The 19,692-nt window shown below is 36.8% G+C and overlaps 1 protein-coding gene and 1 long non-coding RNA gene across 3 annotated transcripts in view; both read left to right on the plus strand.

Moving 5' to 3' along the window:
* The window catches only part of LOC123532336 (uncharacterized), a 316,884-nt gene that overhangs the window by 166,061 nt on the left and 131,131 nt on the right, over positions 1–19,692 (plus strand). For both annotated transcript variants that reach the window (XM_053517493.1, XM_045313748.2), the window contains exon 10: positions 18,368–18,495. In XM_053517493.1, the coding sequence (XP_053373468.1) occupies positions 18,368–18,495 (128 nt within the window). The remainder of the gene's footprint in view (positions 1–18,367; positions 18,496–19,692) is intronic.
* LOC128546599 (uncharacterized) lies at positions 16,602–17,197 on the plus strand. Its single transcript, XR_008366057.1, has 2 exons — positions 16,602–16,838; positions 16,984–17,197. It is a non-coding gene; the product is annotated as an uncharacterized LOC128546599 (long non-coding RNA).

Genomic DNA, 19,692 nt, shown 5'->3' on the forward strand with positions numbered 1-19,692 from the left:
TAGGCAAGAGCACATAACTCCATCAAGGATTTTGGCTGAATTATGGTCCTTTTTGACTTAGAAATCTGGGTTAATATTTCATACCAATTCATATTTTGACAAAGTCTTTTGAGAAAAAGCTTTGAAACTTTCAACTCCTGTTAACCATCCCCATATCCAGTTATAGGCAAGAGTCAGAAACTCCATCAAGGATTTTGGGTGAATTAGGGGCCCCTTTTTGACTTAGAAAACTTGGTTAAGTTTTCTGTACCAGTTCATATTTTTTGTAAGTGTTTGACATATGGCTTTGAAACTTTTATCACTTTGTTTGTATAATAGTCTCTATCTGTTGGAAAGAGTATATAACTCTGTCATCTATTTTGGCTGAATTGTGGCCCTTTTTGGACTTTGAAATTGGTTCTGTTTTCATACAAGTCCACGTTTTGTCAAAACTATTTGACATATGGCTTTTAAACTTTGAACACTTGTTTATCATTATGATTTCCGTCTGTAGGCAAGAGTACATAACTATTTTGACTGAATTATGGCCCTTTTTGGACTTTGAAATTGGTTCATACATTTCAAGACTTATCAAAATCAAAGAAATACAGGAACATTGTTTGTCTAATCTATTTATTTCTTTTGTCTGAATATCTGTGGAAATATTTTGACCCCATTCTTCAATCAATTCTTCGAATAGTCGAGCGCGCTGTCATCAGACAGCTCTTGTTTGACCTTGTCTGCACAATAGCAGCTTCATTTATGATTTGATTTTAACCAAACTTGCACACAACTTGTATCACCACAAGATCTTGGTTTCTTTCTTCAACTGGCCAGATTCCATTATAGGTTCCAGAGTTATGGCCCCTGAAAGGGCCAGAATTAGCTATTTTGACCTTGTCTGCACAATAGCAGCTTCATTTATGATTTGAATTTTATCAAACTTGCACAAAACTTATGTCACCATTAGGTCTTGGTTCCTTTCTTGAACCAGATTCCATTACGGGTTCCAGAGTTATGGCCCCTGAAAGGGCCAGAATTAGCTATTTTGACCTTGTCTGCACAATAGCAGCTTCGTTTATGATTTGATTTTAACCACACTTGCACACAACTTGTATCACCATAAGATCTCGATTGCTTTTTATTCGCCAGAAGGGACATGCTATATTATCGCCTTGTCTGTATGTCAGTTGGTTAGCAATTTCCCATCCGCTCTGTAACTCTTGAACCCCTTGAAGGATTTCAAAGAAACTTGACACAAATGTTCACCTGATGGAAACAATATGCAGAGCACATGTTTTGGACGGCTCACTTCAAGGTCAAGGTCACACTTAGGGGCCAAAGGTCATATGACTTTGTTTTGTGTGTATATTGCTCTGCATTTGTGTCAATTGCAGTGCTCTTGTTTTTATTTGGCAGATCCTTCTTTTGTTCACTTATAATAATTATTTTTAATTTCTTCCCTTTTATGTTGCTATAAATAGCTTATTTCAGAAACTTTTTTATTATTGGCCGTAGGGAAAGACCACTTTTCTGTGGTACAACATGGATGGTACCTCCAATTTTTAGCTCATCTGATTTTTTGAGAAAAAAAATGAGTTATTGTCATCACTTGAGCGGTTGTCGGCGTCGACGTCGGCGTCGGCGTTGCCCACAGTGTATAGACTCTCTGTACGCCCAAACGGAAGTCGCCAATAACTAGGCGTTCACTTTCGTTTTTCAAATTTTTGGAAGCTGGGCGGGAAGGGGAGTATTTTTATGTTTTTCTTTGGCTCTTGAAATAAAAATTCTTGTTGTATATATTTTTCAATGTATGATAAATGTCTCTGCAACAAACTGCCGTTAAATAGACATTAACACATGAAATTAAAACGTATTTTCACCCAAAACCCAGCAGGTCAAAGCAAAAGACGATACATTCAGGCTAAAAATGCCCATTATTTAGGAACTGCGAGTGAAATACATGTCAGAACCGCTTCCGAATGTTAAATTATAAATCCATGCAAGTGAGTTTATACCTACAAATATGAATTTACAATCCTGAATAGTTTAAATATTGTTTAATTCAACATGCATCTGAATTATGCACTGACCGCCTAGTCGCAAAACTTTCTATAAAACTGTCCCACTATTCGCCAAAACACTGTACGCCTATTCAATAAAGAAATGACGACGTGTTTCGGCTTGTAGGCTCTATACACTGTACTTATTGAATTTATAAATATAAGTTTTGTTTTGTATTTTACTTGCGACAGTGAAACAGTATTTATTGGTCTGTTTCACCAACGATGTCCTTGTCTTGGACAAGAAATATAATCTGTGTACGTGTTTCCGTTAACATACGAGAAAAATATACATGTTGTATATTTATTCCGCTCAGCTTGACAGGACACTGTTTTTTTTTTTCCTTTGTATTTTCAGCTCGACTATTCGGGGAATAGCGGTGCTATTCTACTCGCCCCGGTTTCGGTTAAAGTTAAGTTTTTCGGCAACCTTTTTTCTGTCACATCTTTTTCTTGTTTTACTTTTGCTTATACCTTACTGTAACTTCACATAAACATTGTGCAAACAAAGCCTTCTTATGCAGGGACTTCCCATTATACCCAAGGTGAATGTCCATCTGTGTTGTTCTTGAAATTTTTTTTTTTTGAGTTTAAGCTCCGCCAACAGACAAACGCGCTGTCTGTATGAAAACTTTGTACAATCAAAGTGTCCAAAACGAGTCCGCTCATATATCTTCCAAGACGGTGGTTAGTTATACGTGTAGAACAACTGATGTAAACGTTAGGACCCAGGTCATTTTCATTTTGATTTGTAGCGATTACTGCAATAGTTATTAATGCAAAAAAAACAAACAAAAAAAAAAAACTGGATATTAGCTTCAATCTGCTTGATTTTGACTGATATCAACTGTGACTTGGTGCCGGATGTTAAAATAAACAGAAATTACCAATAACCGCGCCGACGGCAGCTGTTTCTTCTGTGAATGATGATAAAGTTCCCGAGGTAAAGTTCGAACAAGTCTCTGAAATGCCGGAAATGGATCAAACACTGAGTTGTGCCACGTAACGATTATATGAATGATGCGTTAGTGATTTATGTGTAAAGAATCTAGTCATTATTACAAAAAATAATTTCAAACACTATGCAGGTTAGAGTTTATTAGTACGCATTTACCAAATTGAATTAGTCGCGCGGCAGTGCCGCGCTAGACTAAATTGATTTGATAATTACTTACTAATAAACACTAACCTTTACGAAAAGTGGATTCGAAACTGCAGTAATAACATATAAAATGGTCTGTGACTGTTACGAAAACGAAAGATATTATAACTATTACTTTTTAACTGTTGGTTATCATAACACAAAGTCAAATTATTGAAATACATGAGTGAAAAGAAGTTCTGAATAGGCGTACAGTTTTTCGACTAAGCGTTCAGTCCGGATTTTAGAAATTGCGATTAGTGGGCCAGTAATGTATCGACTAGTGGGACAGTGTAATCGGCATATATGTCTCAGAAAAACACATTTTCCTACAAACACATTCGTTACCATAGAGCCATGCTAGTATTTATCGATGCGTAAGATATTTATCTACGAAGTAGCAAAGGTTTTAATTCTTTGCAAAAGCTCAAGATATATGCATTTCAAAGAATTGATAGTTTTATTACAAAATCGAACAAATACCCACACGTAATTTGATTTGAAATGAAGTATATTAAGAGTTTTAATAGGCGTGTTTGGTATCTACGTAAACAGTAGCTCTTAAACAATACGTTGATTAAAAGTACACTTACTTTATACGATATTAACGAAATAAACAATGAAAATCCAAGCCATCCGCGACAGCAAAACTTTGTGTTTTGATTTCTGAACGCCTAGTTTTTGGCGACTTCCGGTTGGGCGTACAGAGAGTCTATACACTGTGTTGCCTGGTTAAGTTTTATGTTTAGGTCAGCTTTTCTCCTAAACTATCAAAGCTATTGCTTTGAAACTTGGAATACTTGTTCACCATTATAAGCTGACCCTGTATAGCAAGAAACATAACTCCATCTTGCTTTTTGCAAGATTTATGGCCCCTTTTGTACTTAGAAAATATCAGATTTCTTGGTTAAGTTTTATGTTTAGGTCAACTTTTCTCCTAAACTATCGAAGCTATTGCTTTGAAACTTGGAATACTTGTTCACTATCATAAGCAGACCCTGTACATCAAGAAACATAACTCCATCTTGCTTTTTGCAAGATTTATTGCCCCTTTTGGACTTAGAAAATCAGTTTTCTTGGTTAAGTTTTATGTTTAGGTCAGCTTTTATCCTAAACTATCAAAGCTATTGCTTTAAAACTTGCAACACTTGTTCACCATCATAAGTTGACCCTGTATAGCAAGAAACATAACTCCGTCCTGCTTTTTGCAAGATTTATGGCCCCTTTTGGACTTAGAAAATATCAGATTTCTTGGTTAAGTTTTATGTTTAGGTCAACTTTTTCTCTTAAACTATCAAAGCTATTGCTTTGAAACTTGCAACACGTGTTCACCATCATAAGCTGACCCTGTACAGCAAGCAACATAACTCCATCCTGCTTTTTGCAATAATTATTGCCCCTTTTGGACTTAGAAAATCATTTTCTTGGTTGAGTATTATGTTTAAGTCAACTTTTCTCATAAACTATCAAAGCTATTGCTTTAAAACTTTTAACAGTTCTTCACCATCATAAGTGGACACTGTACATCAAGAAACATAACTGTATCCTGCTTTTTGCAAAAATGATGGCCCTTTTTAGACTTAGAAAATCATGGGTAGGACAATATTTCTATTACACAAAAAAAAAATCAGATGAGCGTCAGCATCCGCAAGGCGGTGCTCTTGTTCAACTAATCTTCATGAATTTTGGTCAGAATGATATCCTTGATGAAATCTAGGTCGATTTGAAAAAAGGATCATCTAGAGTCAAAAATTAGTTCACTAGGTCAAATCAAAGAAAAATTTGTGTATGCGATAGAGGCTGTACTTTTCATTTGATCTTCATGAAATTTGGTCAGAATAATTGCATTGATGAAATATAGGTCAAGTTCAAATATAGGTTATCTGGGATCAGAAATTAGGTCACTAGGTCAAATCAAAGAAAAACTTTGTGTATGCCATAGAGGCTATATTTTTCAGTTGATCTTTCTGAAATTAAGTCAGAATGATCGCATTGATGAAATCTAAGTCAAATTTGAATGTGGGTCATCTTGGGTCAAAAAGTAGGTCACTAGGTCAAATCAAACAAAAACCTTGTGTATGCGATAGAGGCTGTATTTTTCAATTGATCTTCATGAAATTTGGTCGGTTTGGTTTGAATATGGGTCATCTGGGGTCAAATACTAGATCACTAGGTCAAATCACAGAAAATACTCACTTATACTCAAGATTTTAGCTCAAATTTTAATGATAATTGGTCAGAATAATTATTTCCATGAAATCACTAGGTCTGACAAACATGTTTACACTGTTATTTTGTGTTATGGTGTGTTTCTCAGGTGAGCGACCTAGGGCCATCTTGGCCCTCTTGTTTTTTTAGCTCACCTGTCACAAAGTGACAAGGTGAGCTTTTGTGATCGCGCGGTGTCCATCGTCCGTCGTCCGTGCGTGCGTGCGTCCGTCCGTCCGTCCGTAAACTTTTGCTTGTGACCACTCTAGAGGTCACATTTTTCATGGGATCTGTATGAAAGTTGGTCAGAATGTTCATCTTGATGATATCTAGGTCAAGTTCGAAACTGGGTCACGTGCCTTCAAAAACTAGGTCAGTAGGTCTAAAAATAGAAAAACCTTGTGATCTCTCTAGAGGCCATATATTTCACAAGATCTTCATGAAAATTGGTCAGAATGTTCACCTTGATGATATCTAGGTCAAGTTCGAAACTGGGTCACGTGCCATCAAAAACTAGGTCAGTAGGTCTAAAAATAGAAAAACCTTGTGACCTCTCTAGAGGCCATATATTTCACAAGATCTTCATGAAAATTGGTCAGAATGTTCACCTTGATGATATCTAGGTCAGGTTCGAAACTGGGTCACGTGCCTTCAAAAACTAGGTCAGTAGGTCTAAAAATAGAAAAACCTTGTGACCTCTCTAGAGGCCATATATTTCATGAGATCTTCATGAAAATTGGTCAGAACGTTCACCTTGATGATATCTAGGTCAAATTTGAAACTGGGTCAAGTGCCATCAAAAACTAGGTCAGTAGGTCAAATAATAGAAAAACCTTGTGACCTCTCTAAAGGCCATATTTTTCATGGGATCTGTATGAAAGTTGGTCTGAATGTTCATCTTTATGATATCTAGGTCAAGTTCGAAAGTGGGTCACGTGCAGTCAAAAACTAGGTCAGTAGGTCTAAAAATAGAAAAACCTTGTGACCACTCTAGAGGCCATATATTTCATGAGATCTTCATGAAAATTGGTCAGAATGTTCACCTTGATGATATCTAGGTCAAGTTCGAAAGTGGGTCATGTGCCATCAAAAACTAGGTCAGTAGGTCAAATAATAGAAAAACCTTGTGACCTCTCTAGAGGCCATATTTTTCATGGGATCTGTATGAAAATTGGTCTGAATGTTCATCTTGATGATATCTAGGTCAAGTTCGAAAGTGGGTCACGTGCCGCCGAAAACTAGGTCAGTAGGTCAAATAATAGAAAAACCTTGTGACCTCTCTAGAGGCCATATTTTTCATGGGATCTGTATGAAAATTGGTCTGAATGTTCATCTTGATGATATCTAGGTCAAATTTGAAACAGGGTCATGTGCGGTCAAAAACTAGGTCAGTAGGTCTAAAAATAGAAAAACCTTGTGACCTCTCTAGAGGCCATACTTGTGAATGGATCTCCATAAAAATTGGTCAGAATGTTCACCTTGATGATATCTAGGTCAAGTTTGAAATTGGGTCACGTGCCTTAAAAAACTAGGTCAGTAGGTCAAATAATAATAAAAACCTTGTGACATCTCTAGAGGCCATACTTTTCATGGGATCTGTATGAAAGTTGGTCTGAATGTTCATCTTGATGATATCTAGGTCAGCTTTGAAACTGTATCAACTGCGGTCAAAAACTAGGTCAGTAGGTCTAAAATTATAGAAAAACCTTGTGACCTCTCTAAAGGCATTATTTTTCAATGGATCTTCATGAAAATTGATCTAAATGTTCACCTTGATGATATCTAGGTCATTTTCGAAACTGGGTCACGTGCGGTCAAAAACTAGGCCAGTAGGTATAAAAATAGAAAAACCTTGTGACCTCTCTAGAGGCCATATTTTTCATGAGATCTTCATGAAAATTAGTGAGAATGTTCACCTTGATGATATCTAGGTAAAGTTCAAAACAGGGTCACATACCTTCGAAAACTAGGTCAATAGGTCAAATAATAGAAAAACCTTGTGACCTCTCTAGAGACCATATTTTTCAATGGATCTTCATGAAAATTGGTCAGAATTTTTATCTTGATAATATCTAGGTCAAGTTCAAAACTGGGTCACATGAGCTCAAAAACTAGGTCACTGTGTCAAATAATAGAAAAAACGACGTCATACTCAAAACTCGGTCACATAGTGACAAGGTGAGCTTTTGTGATCACCCTTCGTCCGTCATCAGTCCGTGCGTCAACAATTCCTTGTCTGCACGATAGTGGTTTCATTTATGATTTTATTTTAACCAAACTTGCACACAAATTGTATCACCATAAGGTCACGGTTCCTTTCTTGAACTGGCCAGATCCCATTATGGATTCCAGAGTTATGGCCCCTGAAAGGGCCAAAATTAGCTATTTTGACATTGTCTGCACAATAGCAGCTTTATTTATGATTTGATTTTTACCAAACTGGCACACAACTTGTATCACCATAAAATCTTGGTTCCTTTCTTGAACTGGCGAGATTCTTTTATGGGTTCCAGAGTGATGGCCTCTGAAAGGGCCAAAGTTAGCTATTTTGACCTTGTCTGCACAAAAGCAGCTTCATTTATGATTTGAATTTAATCAAACTTGCACAAAACTTGTGTCACTATAAGATCTCAGTTCCTTTCTTGATCCGGCCAGATCCCACAATGGGTTCCAGAGTTATGGCCCCTGAAAGGGCCAAAATTAGCTATTTTGACCTTGTCTGCACAATAGCAGCTTCATTATGTCTCCCACCACACAGTGGTATGGGAGACATATTGATTTACTCCAGTCTGTCTGTGTGTCTGTCACAAAGCTTGTCCGCGCTCTAAGTCGAATATTTCTCATCCGATTTTCACCAAACTTGAACAAAATGTGTTTGACCATAAGACCTCGGCCAAGTTCGATAACTAGCTAAATTGGTCCAGGCGTCTTTGAGTTATGGCCCTTGAATTACCAAAAATCGGTCTTTTTACTCTTGTCCGCACTCTAATTCGAATATTTCTCATCCAATCTTCACCAAACTTAAACAAAATGTGTTTGACCATGAGACCTCGGCCAAGTTCGATAACTAGCCAAATCGGTCCAGGCATTTTGGAGTTACGGCCCTTAAATTATCGAAATATTGGCCTTTTTACTCATGTCCGCACTCTTAATCAAACATTTCTCATCCGACCTTCACCAAACTTGAACAAAATGTGTTTGACCATGAGACCTCGGCCAAGTTCGATAACTAGCCAAATTAGTCCTGGCATTTTGGAGTTACGGCTCTTGAATTATTGAAAAATCAGCCTTTTTAGCTCGACTATTCAAAGAATAGTCTAGCTATTCTACTCACCCTGGCGTCGGCGTCGGCGTCACACCTTGGTTAAGTTTTTGCATGCAAGTACATACAGCTATTACTAAAAGGCATATAGCTTTGAAACTTATTTATTCTTTTTCTAGGTCAATTACCTACCTCTCTGGGTCAAGTCCCATAACTCTGACATGTATTTTGAGCAAATTATGCCCCCTTTTGGACTTAGAAAATTTTGGTTAAAGTTTTACATGCAAGTTACTATCTCCAAAACTAGTGCAGATATTGAATTGAAACTTCACATGTGTCTTCGGGATTATAAAACTAGTTGAAAGCACCAAGTCCCATAACTCTGACCTTCATTTTGGCCAAATTATGCCCCCTTTTGGACTTAGAAAATTCTGGTTAAAGTTTTGCGTGCAAGTACATACAGCTATTACTAAAAGGCATATAGATTTGAAACTTATTTTTTCTTTTTCTAGATCAATTACCTACCTCACTGGGTCAAGTCCCATAACTCTGACATGTATTTTGAGCAAATTATGCCCCCTTTTGGACTTAGAAAATTTTGGTTAAAGTTTTACATGCAAGTTACTATCTCCAAAACTAATGCAGATATTGAATTGAAACTTCACATGTGTCTTAGGGGTTATAAAACTAGTTGAAAGCAACAAGTCCCATAACTCTGACCTTCATTTTGGCCAAATTATGCCCCCTTTTGGACTTAGAAAATTCTGGTTATAGTTTGCGTGCAAGTACATACAGCTATTACTAAAAGGCATATAGATTTGAAACTTATTTTTTCTTTTTCTAGATCAATTACCTACCTCACTGGGTCAAGCCCCATAACTCTGACATGTATTTTGGCCAAATTATGCCCCCTTTTGGACTTAGAAAATTTTGGTTAAAGTTTTGCGTGCAAGTACATACAGCTATTACTAAAAGGCATATAGATTTGAAACTTATTTTTTTCTTTTTCTAGGTCAATTACCTACCTCACTGGGTCAAGTCCCATAACTCTTACACGTATTTTGGGCAAATTATACCCCCTTTTGGACTTAGAAAATTCTGGTTAAAGTTTTACATGCAAGTAACTATCTCCAAAACTACTACAGATATTAAATTGAAACTTCACATGTGTCTTCGGGGTTATAAAACTAGTTGATAGCACCAAGTCCCATAACTCTGACATGTATTTGGGCAAATTATGCCCCCTTTTGGACTTAGAAAATCCTGGTTAAAGTTTTGCGTGCAAGTACATACAGCTATTACCAAAAGGCATATAGCTTTGAAACTTATTTATTCTTTTTCAAGGTCAATTACCAACCTCACTGGGTCAAGTTCAATAACTCTTAACATGTATTTTCAGCAAATTATGCCCCCTTTTGGACTTAGAAAATTCTGGTTAAAGTTTAACATGCAAGTTACTATCCCCAAAACTAATGCAGATATTGAATTGAAACTTAACATGTTTCTTCGGGGTTATAAAACTAGTTGATAACATCAAGTCCCATAACTCTGATATGTATTTAGGTCAAATTATGTCCCCTTTCGAACTTAAAACTCTTTTGATATTTAACATTTTGGGTAATAATTTCCTGCTTCTGTGACAATATTTCGAATAGTCAAGTTTGGCTGTCTTACGGACAGCTCTTGTTACTCTTGTCCGCACTCTAAGTCGAACATTTCTCATCCGATCTTCACCAAACTTAAACAAAATGTGTTTGACCATGAGACCTCAGCCAAGTTCGATAACTAGCCAAATCGGTCAAGGCATTTTAGAGTTACGGCCCTTGAATTACCGAAAAAATCTGTTTGTTTACTCTTGTCCGCTCTCTAAGTCGAACATTTCTCATCTGATCTTCACCAAACTTGAACAAAATGTGTTTGGCCATAAGATCTTACCCAAGTTTGATAACTAGCCAAATCCGCCCAGGCACTTTTGATTTATGGCCCTTGAATTACCGATTGGATCCACTCATCCAGACCATCTAATTGGATCCACTCGTCTAAAACATCTAGAGAAACTAACATTTTTCAGAGGGGCAGTTGTGGGAGACATGCGCTTTTCTCAAAAGCATCTTTAGTTTTTGATTTGATTTTATCCAAACTTGCCCACAACTTGTATCACCACGAGATCTTGCTTCCTTTCTTCAACTGGTAAGATTCCATCATGGGTTCCAGAGTTATGGCCCCTTAATGGTCCAAAATCGGCTATTTTGGCTTTTGCAGCCATATAGAGACTTCATTTATAATTTTATTTGATACAAACTTCCAAAATATCTTCAGCAACAATAAATCTTGGATTCCATGACAAATCAGATCCAATCGTAGGTTCCAGAGTTATTTTATATCTGATTCCCCTCCCCTGATTGTAATCAAAATGGATTTATATCAGTAAGTACTTATAGGAAACTGATTTGAAGTTTCATTATTGTATTAGTTGGACAGGCCCAATCAGGTAAAATAATATGGACTGGTTTTATTTCAGATTCCTCCCTTTATTCAAATTAAAATTGTTATATCTCCATAACTAATGAACATACTGATCTGAAATTTCATTTATGTCAACAGATTTATTTGGCAGATCCTTCTTTTGTTCACATACAATATTAATTTTTTTAATTACTTCCCTTTTATGTTACTATAAATAGCTTATTTTTAGTAACTGTTTTATTATTGGCCGTAGGGAAAAACCAAGACCACTTTTCTGTGGTACAACATGGATGGTACCTCCAATTTTTAGGTGTATTTTGACATATCTATACCTTGTAAGAATTGTTTTTCTTTTTGGTTAAATTTCTTCCCTTTGTTATTCCTGTCTTTTGGACTTTGATATATTACTGAGGACCTTCTTGTCCTCAAGTGCAATGATAACAGGTGAGCGATATAGGGCCATCATGGCCCTCTTGTTTGCCATTCCTCACCACAAACCCTTTCGGCAGGGGATACCAATTCATCGAATTTGCTTGTTCTTTATAAAACATAATATCTATTTTATCAATTCCATCCTGGCGTCTTTATTTCTCATGCTGGGTCATTCAATGAAATCCAAAGTAGAGTGGCGGCATGTTAAAACATTTTTGTGCTATTGATAGGCATGGTAGATCTATAGACGAAATAAAAATATGACCTTTTGCGCTAGATAAAAGAAGCATGTTCAAGTGCGTTGGTTACTTTCATTTTCGATGGTATGAAACACTTGTTTTTTTTCGCCAAAAAGTATGTATATGAAACATTTACTTCTGGTTCTGTTATAAACGGGGGCAGTACATGGCTAGGCCTTTGATATTTTGTATGTATCATTGCCTAGTTGATCTCTAACAAGATTGGTTGAATTATGCCCCAAGAGTGAAGAGGACCTGCCCCAGGGCCACTTGTTATATGAGTTGTATAGGAAAAAATACTTCAAAAAATTATCAGATCATTTTTCCTAGAGGGTTAAAGTAATTAATATTCATAGCTATTAAATGACTCGCACATTTAACAAAGACACATGGTATAATGCAATTGCTGCATGTTTACAGTTAAATATCAGATCAATCGTAAATTACCATGATCTGTTGGGTTACAAGATCATCAGTTCCAAAAATATGGCAGTAAAATAACAAATAGAATATGCAAATTGTAGATAATGTTATTAGTCCCCTACTGGTTGAAAACCAGTTTCGGGGACTATAGGAATGAGCTTCTCCGTCTGTCATTCTGTCATTCCATCTTTCTGTCTGTCCGCAATTTCGTGTCCGGTCCATAACACTATCATTCATGAAGGGATTTTAAAATTACTTGGCACAAATGTTCCCCATGATGAGACGATTTGTCATGCACAAGACTCAGACCCCTGGCTCAAAGGTCAAGGTCACAATTGGAGGTCAAACGTCAACAGGAATTTTTTCTTGCCTGTTCTATAACTTTGTCATGCAAAACAGGATTTAAATATCACTTGACACAAATATTCCCCTGGATGAGACAACCTGTCATGCGCAGAAACCGGGCCCTTGGTTGAAAGGTCAAGGTCACACTTGGAAGTCAAAAGCCAGAAGGGCTTTTTTCCTGTCGTCTGTAACTCAACAATCCTTAAAGGGATTTTAATATTACTTGGCACAAGTGTTCACCACCATGAGACGGAGTCTAATGCGCAAGAACCTGGTCCCTAGGTCTAAGGTCAAGGTCACACTTAGAGGTCAATGGTCAGATTCAAGAATGACTTTGTCCGGAGCATATCTTCTTCATGCTTAGAGGGATTTTGATATAACTTGGCACAATTGTAGGGTTGGATATCGTTAAGGACGAAGCGGTCCGATACCGATACCGATACCAGCGAAACGATACGGTATTTTTAACGATACCGATACTGATACCATGCTTTGTAGTACATTACATAAGCAATGATTTGCTTAGTATTATATACACCTATGTAAGTAGATATACATGAAAATTTGCTGTGAAATATGAACATTTTAAGTTTGTTAATGGAATGTTGTATGTATTAGATTATGAAAGAGTAAAAAATAAACATATCTTACAGACTAGTTTTCCAAAATAAAAATCTAGAGCAGATACCTCGCTCACTATGCAATTTAAATCTATGAATACACTCACTGTAGTAATGCTTTTAAAGCTCAGTACTGTCTAGAACTGTTAAACTGAACACTTACTAGCTTTCAAGTTACCCCTCTAACAAGTCGGACTCATTCTCACTCATGATAATCTTCGACTAGGTTGACTAGTAACACTTTGCAACACATTTTTAGCTCGACTATTCGAAGAATAGTCTAGCTATTCTACTCACCCTGGCGTCGGCGTCGGCGTCACACCTTGGTTAAGTTTTTGCATGCAAGTACAAAACAGCCATCAATTAAAGGCATATAGCTTTGAAACTTATTTTTTTCTTTTTCTAGTCAATTACCAACCCCTCTGGGTCAAGTCCCATAACTCTGACATGTATTTTGAGCAAATTATGCCCCCTTTTGGACTTAGAAAATTTTGGTTAAAGTTTTACATGCAAGTTACTATCTCCAAAACTAGTGCAGATATTGAATTGAAACTTCACATGTGTCTTCGGGGTTATAAAACTAGTTGAGAGCAGCAAGTCCCATAACTCTGACTTTCATTTTGACCAAATTATGCCCCCTTTTGGACTTAGAAAATTCTGGTTAAAGTTTTGCGTGCAAGTACATACAGCTATTTCTAAAAGGCATATAGATTTGAAACTTATTTTTTCTTTTTCTAGATCAATTACCAACCTCACTTGGTCAAGACCCATAACTCTGACATGTATTTTGAGCAAATTATGCCCCCTTTTAGACTAAGAAAATTTTGGTTAAAGTTTTACATGCAAGTTACTATCTCCAAAACTGATGCAGATATTGATTTGAAACTTCACATGTGTCTTCGGGGTTATAAATCTAGTTGATAGCAGCAAGTCCCATAACTCTGACCTTCATTTTGACCGAATTATGTCCCCTTTTGGACTTAGCAAATTCTGGTTAAAGTTTTGCGTGCAAGTACATACAGCTATTACTAAAAGGCATATAGATTTGAAACTTCTTTTTTCTTTTTCTAGATCAATTACTAACCTCACTGGATCAAGTCCCATAACTCTGGCATGTATTTTGGGCAAATTATGCCCCCTTTTAGACTTAGAAAATTCTGGTTAAAGTTTTACATGCAAGTTTCTATCTCCAAAACTAATGCAGATATTGAATTGAAACTTCACGTGTGCCTTCGGGGTTATAAAACTAGTTGATAGCAGCAAGTCCCATAACTGATATGCATTTTGGTCAAATTATTCCCCCTTTTGAACTTAAAACTCTTTTGATATTTAACCTTTTTGGGAAATATTTTCCTGCTTCTGGGACAATATTTCGAATAGTCAAGCTTGGCTGTCTTACGAACAGCTCTTGTTAATTGAACAATAACCTTCAAAACACTTGAAACAACCAACATTCCAACAATAACATTATTTCTAATGGTTCGCGAAAACCGATTATTTGTTTACGTAGGTTACAGCTTAATCTCGTAATTTTTTATTTACATCATTTTTTTTTCATTGGTTTTAAAAGAAAACTACAAAGAAAAATAGTGTCGTATATTTTGAAATTAAGTATTGGTTTACGTTGTTTAAAACGACGGGGAAAGAAGTATTTCAGGTTATATTTAGCATACGAAACTATTCGCACGGTTGGCTCTCCATGTCGAGGGAGGTTACTCTGATCACAGTAAACAATGTTGATCGCATTATTACTCTATTTGCTTAAATTTCTGCTTTATTTTGCCGCAGATTTTGTAAGAATTTTGTTTTTACTTTTATGGAAATACCGAAATCGGTACCGGTGTAACAGCCCAGTTTTTCCCCCAGTCAGTTCTTTCCCCGGGGAAAAAACTGACTAGTCAATTCTTTCCCCCGGGGAAGAAACTTAACTAGTCAGTTTTTTCTCCGGGGAAAGAACTGACTGGGGAAAAAACTGACCGTTACACCGGTACTTTTCGAAGTGATTATTCAGTATTGTACCAACCCTACACAATTGTTTACCATTATGAGACGGAGTGTCATGTGCAAGAACCAGGTCCCTAGATCTAAAGTCAAGGTCACACTTAGAGGTCAAAGGATACAAGAATGAAAGAGGCCCTGCTTTGGGGGTCACTTGTATATGCGTTATTGTGCCCCCTCATGAGTGATGGGGGCATATAGATTTGCTCTTGTCTGTGCGTGCGTCCAACCGTGCGTGCGTCTGCCCGCCCGAAGTTCGTGACACGCCTAGCTCAAAAAGTATTTGATATAGATTAATGAAACCTTGCATGAGTCTTTATCATAATATGGACTTGCGCACCTTCTATTTTTCGTCTGGCTCCGCCCCCTAATTTTAGAGTTATGGCCCCTGAAATAGTCAAAAATGCACATTTTCACCTTGTGACACACCTAGTTCAAAAAATATTTGATATAGATTCATGAAACCTTGCATGAGTCTTTATCATGATATGAACTTGCGCACCTTCTATTTTTCGTCTGGCTCCGCCCCCTATTTCTTGAGTTATGGCTCCTGAAATAGTCAAAAAATGCACTTTTTCACCTTGTGACACGCCTAGCTCAAAAAGTATTTGATATAAATTGATGAAACTTTGCATGAGTCTTTATCATGGTATGAACTTGCACACCTTCTATTTTTCGTCTGGCTCCACCCCCAATTTTTAGAGTTACGGCCCCTGAAATAGTCAAGAATGCACATTTTCACCTTGTGACACGCCTAGCTCAAGAAGTACTTGATATAGATTCATTAAACCTTGTGTGAGTCTTAATCATGATATGAACTTGCGCACCTCTTATTTTTCATCTGGGTCCGCCCCCTATTTCTAGAGTTATGGCCCCTGAAATAGTAAAAAATGCACATTTTCACCTTGTGACACGCCTAGCGCAAGAAGTATTTGATATAAATTGATGAAACGTTGCATGAATCTTTATCATGATATGAACTTGCACACCTCCTATTTTTCATCTGGGTCCGCTTCCTATTTCTAGAGTTATGGCCCCTGAAATAGTAAAAAAATGCACATTTTCACCTAATTACGTGCTTCTCCCAAAAAGTATTTAATGTAAATTCATGAAATCTTGCTTGAGTCTTTATCATAATGTGACCTTGCACACTTGGCATTATTCTTGAGAATTTTAGCATTTACAGAGTTATAGCCCTTGAAATAGCCAAAATAGTGGATTTTTTGTTTGATGCTCATAGCTCAAACAGTATATGGTATAGAGTAATGAATCCATTTCATAATTTTTTGTTTTGAGGCTATACCCCATTAAGACTGCACCATTTGAATGATTTCCCCTTATTTGTGACAAATGTGCCAGTGGGGGGCACACCCTGTGTCCTACAGACACATTCTAGTTTAGGAATATATACTTCAAAAATTATCAGATCATATTTCCTAGACTGTTTAATTATAACTACTTGATGACCCCAATCGATTAGGGGTCACTTGACTGTGACCTTGACCTACTGACCTACTTTCTTGTTTTTAGCTCACCTGAGCACGAAGTGCTCAAAGGTGAGCTTTAGTGATCGCCCTGTGTCCGTCGTCCGTCGTCCGTCCGTCCGTCCGTCCGTCCGTCCGTCCGTCCGTCGTCAACAATTTGACTGTTAACACTCTAGAGGTCACATTTTTTGGCCCAATCTTAATGAAACTTGTCAGAATGTTACCCTCAATAAAATCTTGGACGAGTTCGATATTGGGTCATCTGGGATCAAAAACTAGGTCATCAGGTCAAATCAAAGGAAAAGCTTGTTAACACTCTAGAGGTCACATTTTTGGCCCAATCTTAATGAAACTTGGTCAGAATGTTACCCTCAATAAAATCTTGGACGAGTTCGATATTGGGTCATCTGGGATCAAAAACTAGGTCATCAGGTCAAATCAAAGGAAAAGCTTGTTAACACTCTAGAGGTCACATTTTTGGCCCAATCTTAATGAAACTTGGTCAGAATGTTACCCTCAATAAAATCTTGGACGAGTTCGATATTGGGTCATCTGGGTTCAAAAACTAGGTCACCAGGTCAAATCAAAGGAAAAGCTTGTTAACACTCTAGAGGTCACAATTTTGGCCCAATCTTAATGAAACTTGACCAGAATGTTAATCTTGATGATCTTAAGGTCCAGTTTGAATCTGGGTCATGTAGGATCAAAAACTAGGTCACCAGGTCAAATCAAAGGAAAAGCTAGTTTACACTGTAGAGACCACATTTATGACCATATCATAATGAAACTTGGTCAGAATGTAAATCTTGATGATCTTAAGGTCAGTTGTAAATCTGGGTCAGGTGGGGTCAAAAACTAGGTCACTAGGTCAGATCAAAGGAAAAGCTTGTTAACACTGTAGAGGCCATATTTATGACTATATCTTCATGAAACTTAGTCAGAATGTTAAACTTGATGATCTTTAGGGCAGGTTTGAATCTGGGTCATGTCGGATCAAAAACTAGGTCACCAGGTCAAATCAAAGGAAAAGCTAGTTAACACTTTAGAGGCCACAGTTATGACCATATCTTAATGAAACTTTGTCAGAATATTAATCTTGATGATCTTTAGACCAAGTTTAAATCTGGGTCAGTTGGGGTCAAAAACTAGGTCACTAGGTCATATCAAAGGAAAACCTTGTTAACACTCTAGAGGCCACATTTATGACTGTATATTCATGAAACTTAGTCAGAATGTTAAACTTGATGATCTTTAGGTCAAGTTCGAATCTGGGTCATATCGGGTCAAAAACTAGGTCACGGGGTCATTTCAAAGGAATGGCTAGTTAACACTTTAGAGGCCACATTTATGACCATATCTTAATGAAACTTGGTCAGAATGTTAATCTTAATGATCTTTAGGTCTGTAGGTCAGGTGAGCGATACAGGGCCTTCATGGCCCTCTTGTTTAAGATACAGCCTTGAAATTTGGATGGCATGTACAGTTTTGCACACAGATCTTAAAACTGACATTTAGTGACCATAATTTGACCTACTGACCTACTTTCTAATATTTTAGCATCAGTGTGCTATTTTAAACATGTGGTTCATATTACTCAGGTGAGCGATTTAGGGTCATCATGACCCTCTTGTTCAAATGTATTGCTGGAGAGCCTGTAAAACTGAATCTTTCTGATGTTACAGTAATTTTTCTTTAATTTTGGTACAGTGGGAGAGTAGACAGTAAACAAAGCAAAGGTAGGGACAGCAAGCCAATGAAGAAAACATCAAGCAGTGATAGTAAGCAGAATAAGGCAGAAACAAATGGAAACAAGGAGGAAAAACAGCAAATAGAATGTGAGTTTATTGCATATTGATCTGCATTTAATGTAACTGACAATTTTAAGGGAATTGGTATTAAAGGTCCATTACTAAGGGAAAGTGAGTTGGCATTTTTTTTCATAGCCAGTGCATAGACTTCTGCAAGACACTAAATAATGAAGATTGGCAGGTCAAAATTTACAGAAGGTCTTTGGAACTCAAAGAAATGTATGTGTATTATGTTGAAATTTCAATGAATCGACAGAATGACCCCCCAGGTCTTTTTAACTTTCTTCATACTTCATAGAAAAATAATTATACATATACTGCGATTTATTTCGAATTTCTACATACCAACTTTCATTTTCCAATAAAATGAAATAGTTTCTGTGCTTTTTAAAAGAAATTAAAATGTTCACTTTCCTTAGTATTGGACCTTTAAGAGATCAGTTTTATTGCCAGGAATGTAACATGTGACAGTATAAAATAATCAGCCTCTACCATTGTTAGATGTTTCAAAGTTGTCATTAGCTAATAAGGAACAGTGGTTATGCCATACTTCAAAATAATAGATTGAGCATTGTAACTTGAGGGTATATGATTTGTTTGAGTGAGTGTAGCGCCCAGATATAAATTGTTTACCTTAGAGTTCTGATGTTCTTCTGTTTTGTATTGTAGCTATATATGGTAGTTCAGTAGATGTTTTTCTTGCCATATATAGTAGTTCAGTGAGTGTGTAAAATCCTTGCTTTATAAGTTTGCAAACCCCAGGTAAAATAAACCAATACCAGAGCAGAAAATCAGTACAATACAGTTCGCTGTCAGCTGGCCCAGACACACTGGCATTTCAATTAATGCACTTGATCAGTAAAGGTGACACAGAATATTTACTTTGTAATGAAACTGACGGCAGGCTCGATGCAATTTTGAGTCAGGTGGCAGAAAGCACGGAAAGAAACTACTACGAGTTACTGAATGAAAGTAGTGACAATATATTTTCATCACAAGTACCTTTGGATTGTTACGATATTAAACAGGAGAATAACATTGCTTAAGTTTCCTTTGATATTGGATTGGGTTAGCTCTAAAGGCAGTACTGATGTAATTTGGTAACTACAGGCAGTAAAGTACCATGAACCTACACTGACGAGATATGAAAACGCAACAAACATATGCTAATGAATATATTTTGTACTACAAAAAGCATCACCTTGAAATGTTCAACACATGTCG

This window comes from Mercenaria mercenaria, chromosome 11, assembly GCF_021730395.1.
Source record: "Mercenaria mercenaria strain notata chromosome 11, MADL_Memer_1, whole genome shotgun sequence".
NCBI lineage: Eukaryota > Metazoa > Mollusca > Bivalvia > Venerida > Veneridae > Mercenaria > Mercenaria mercenaria.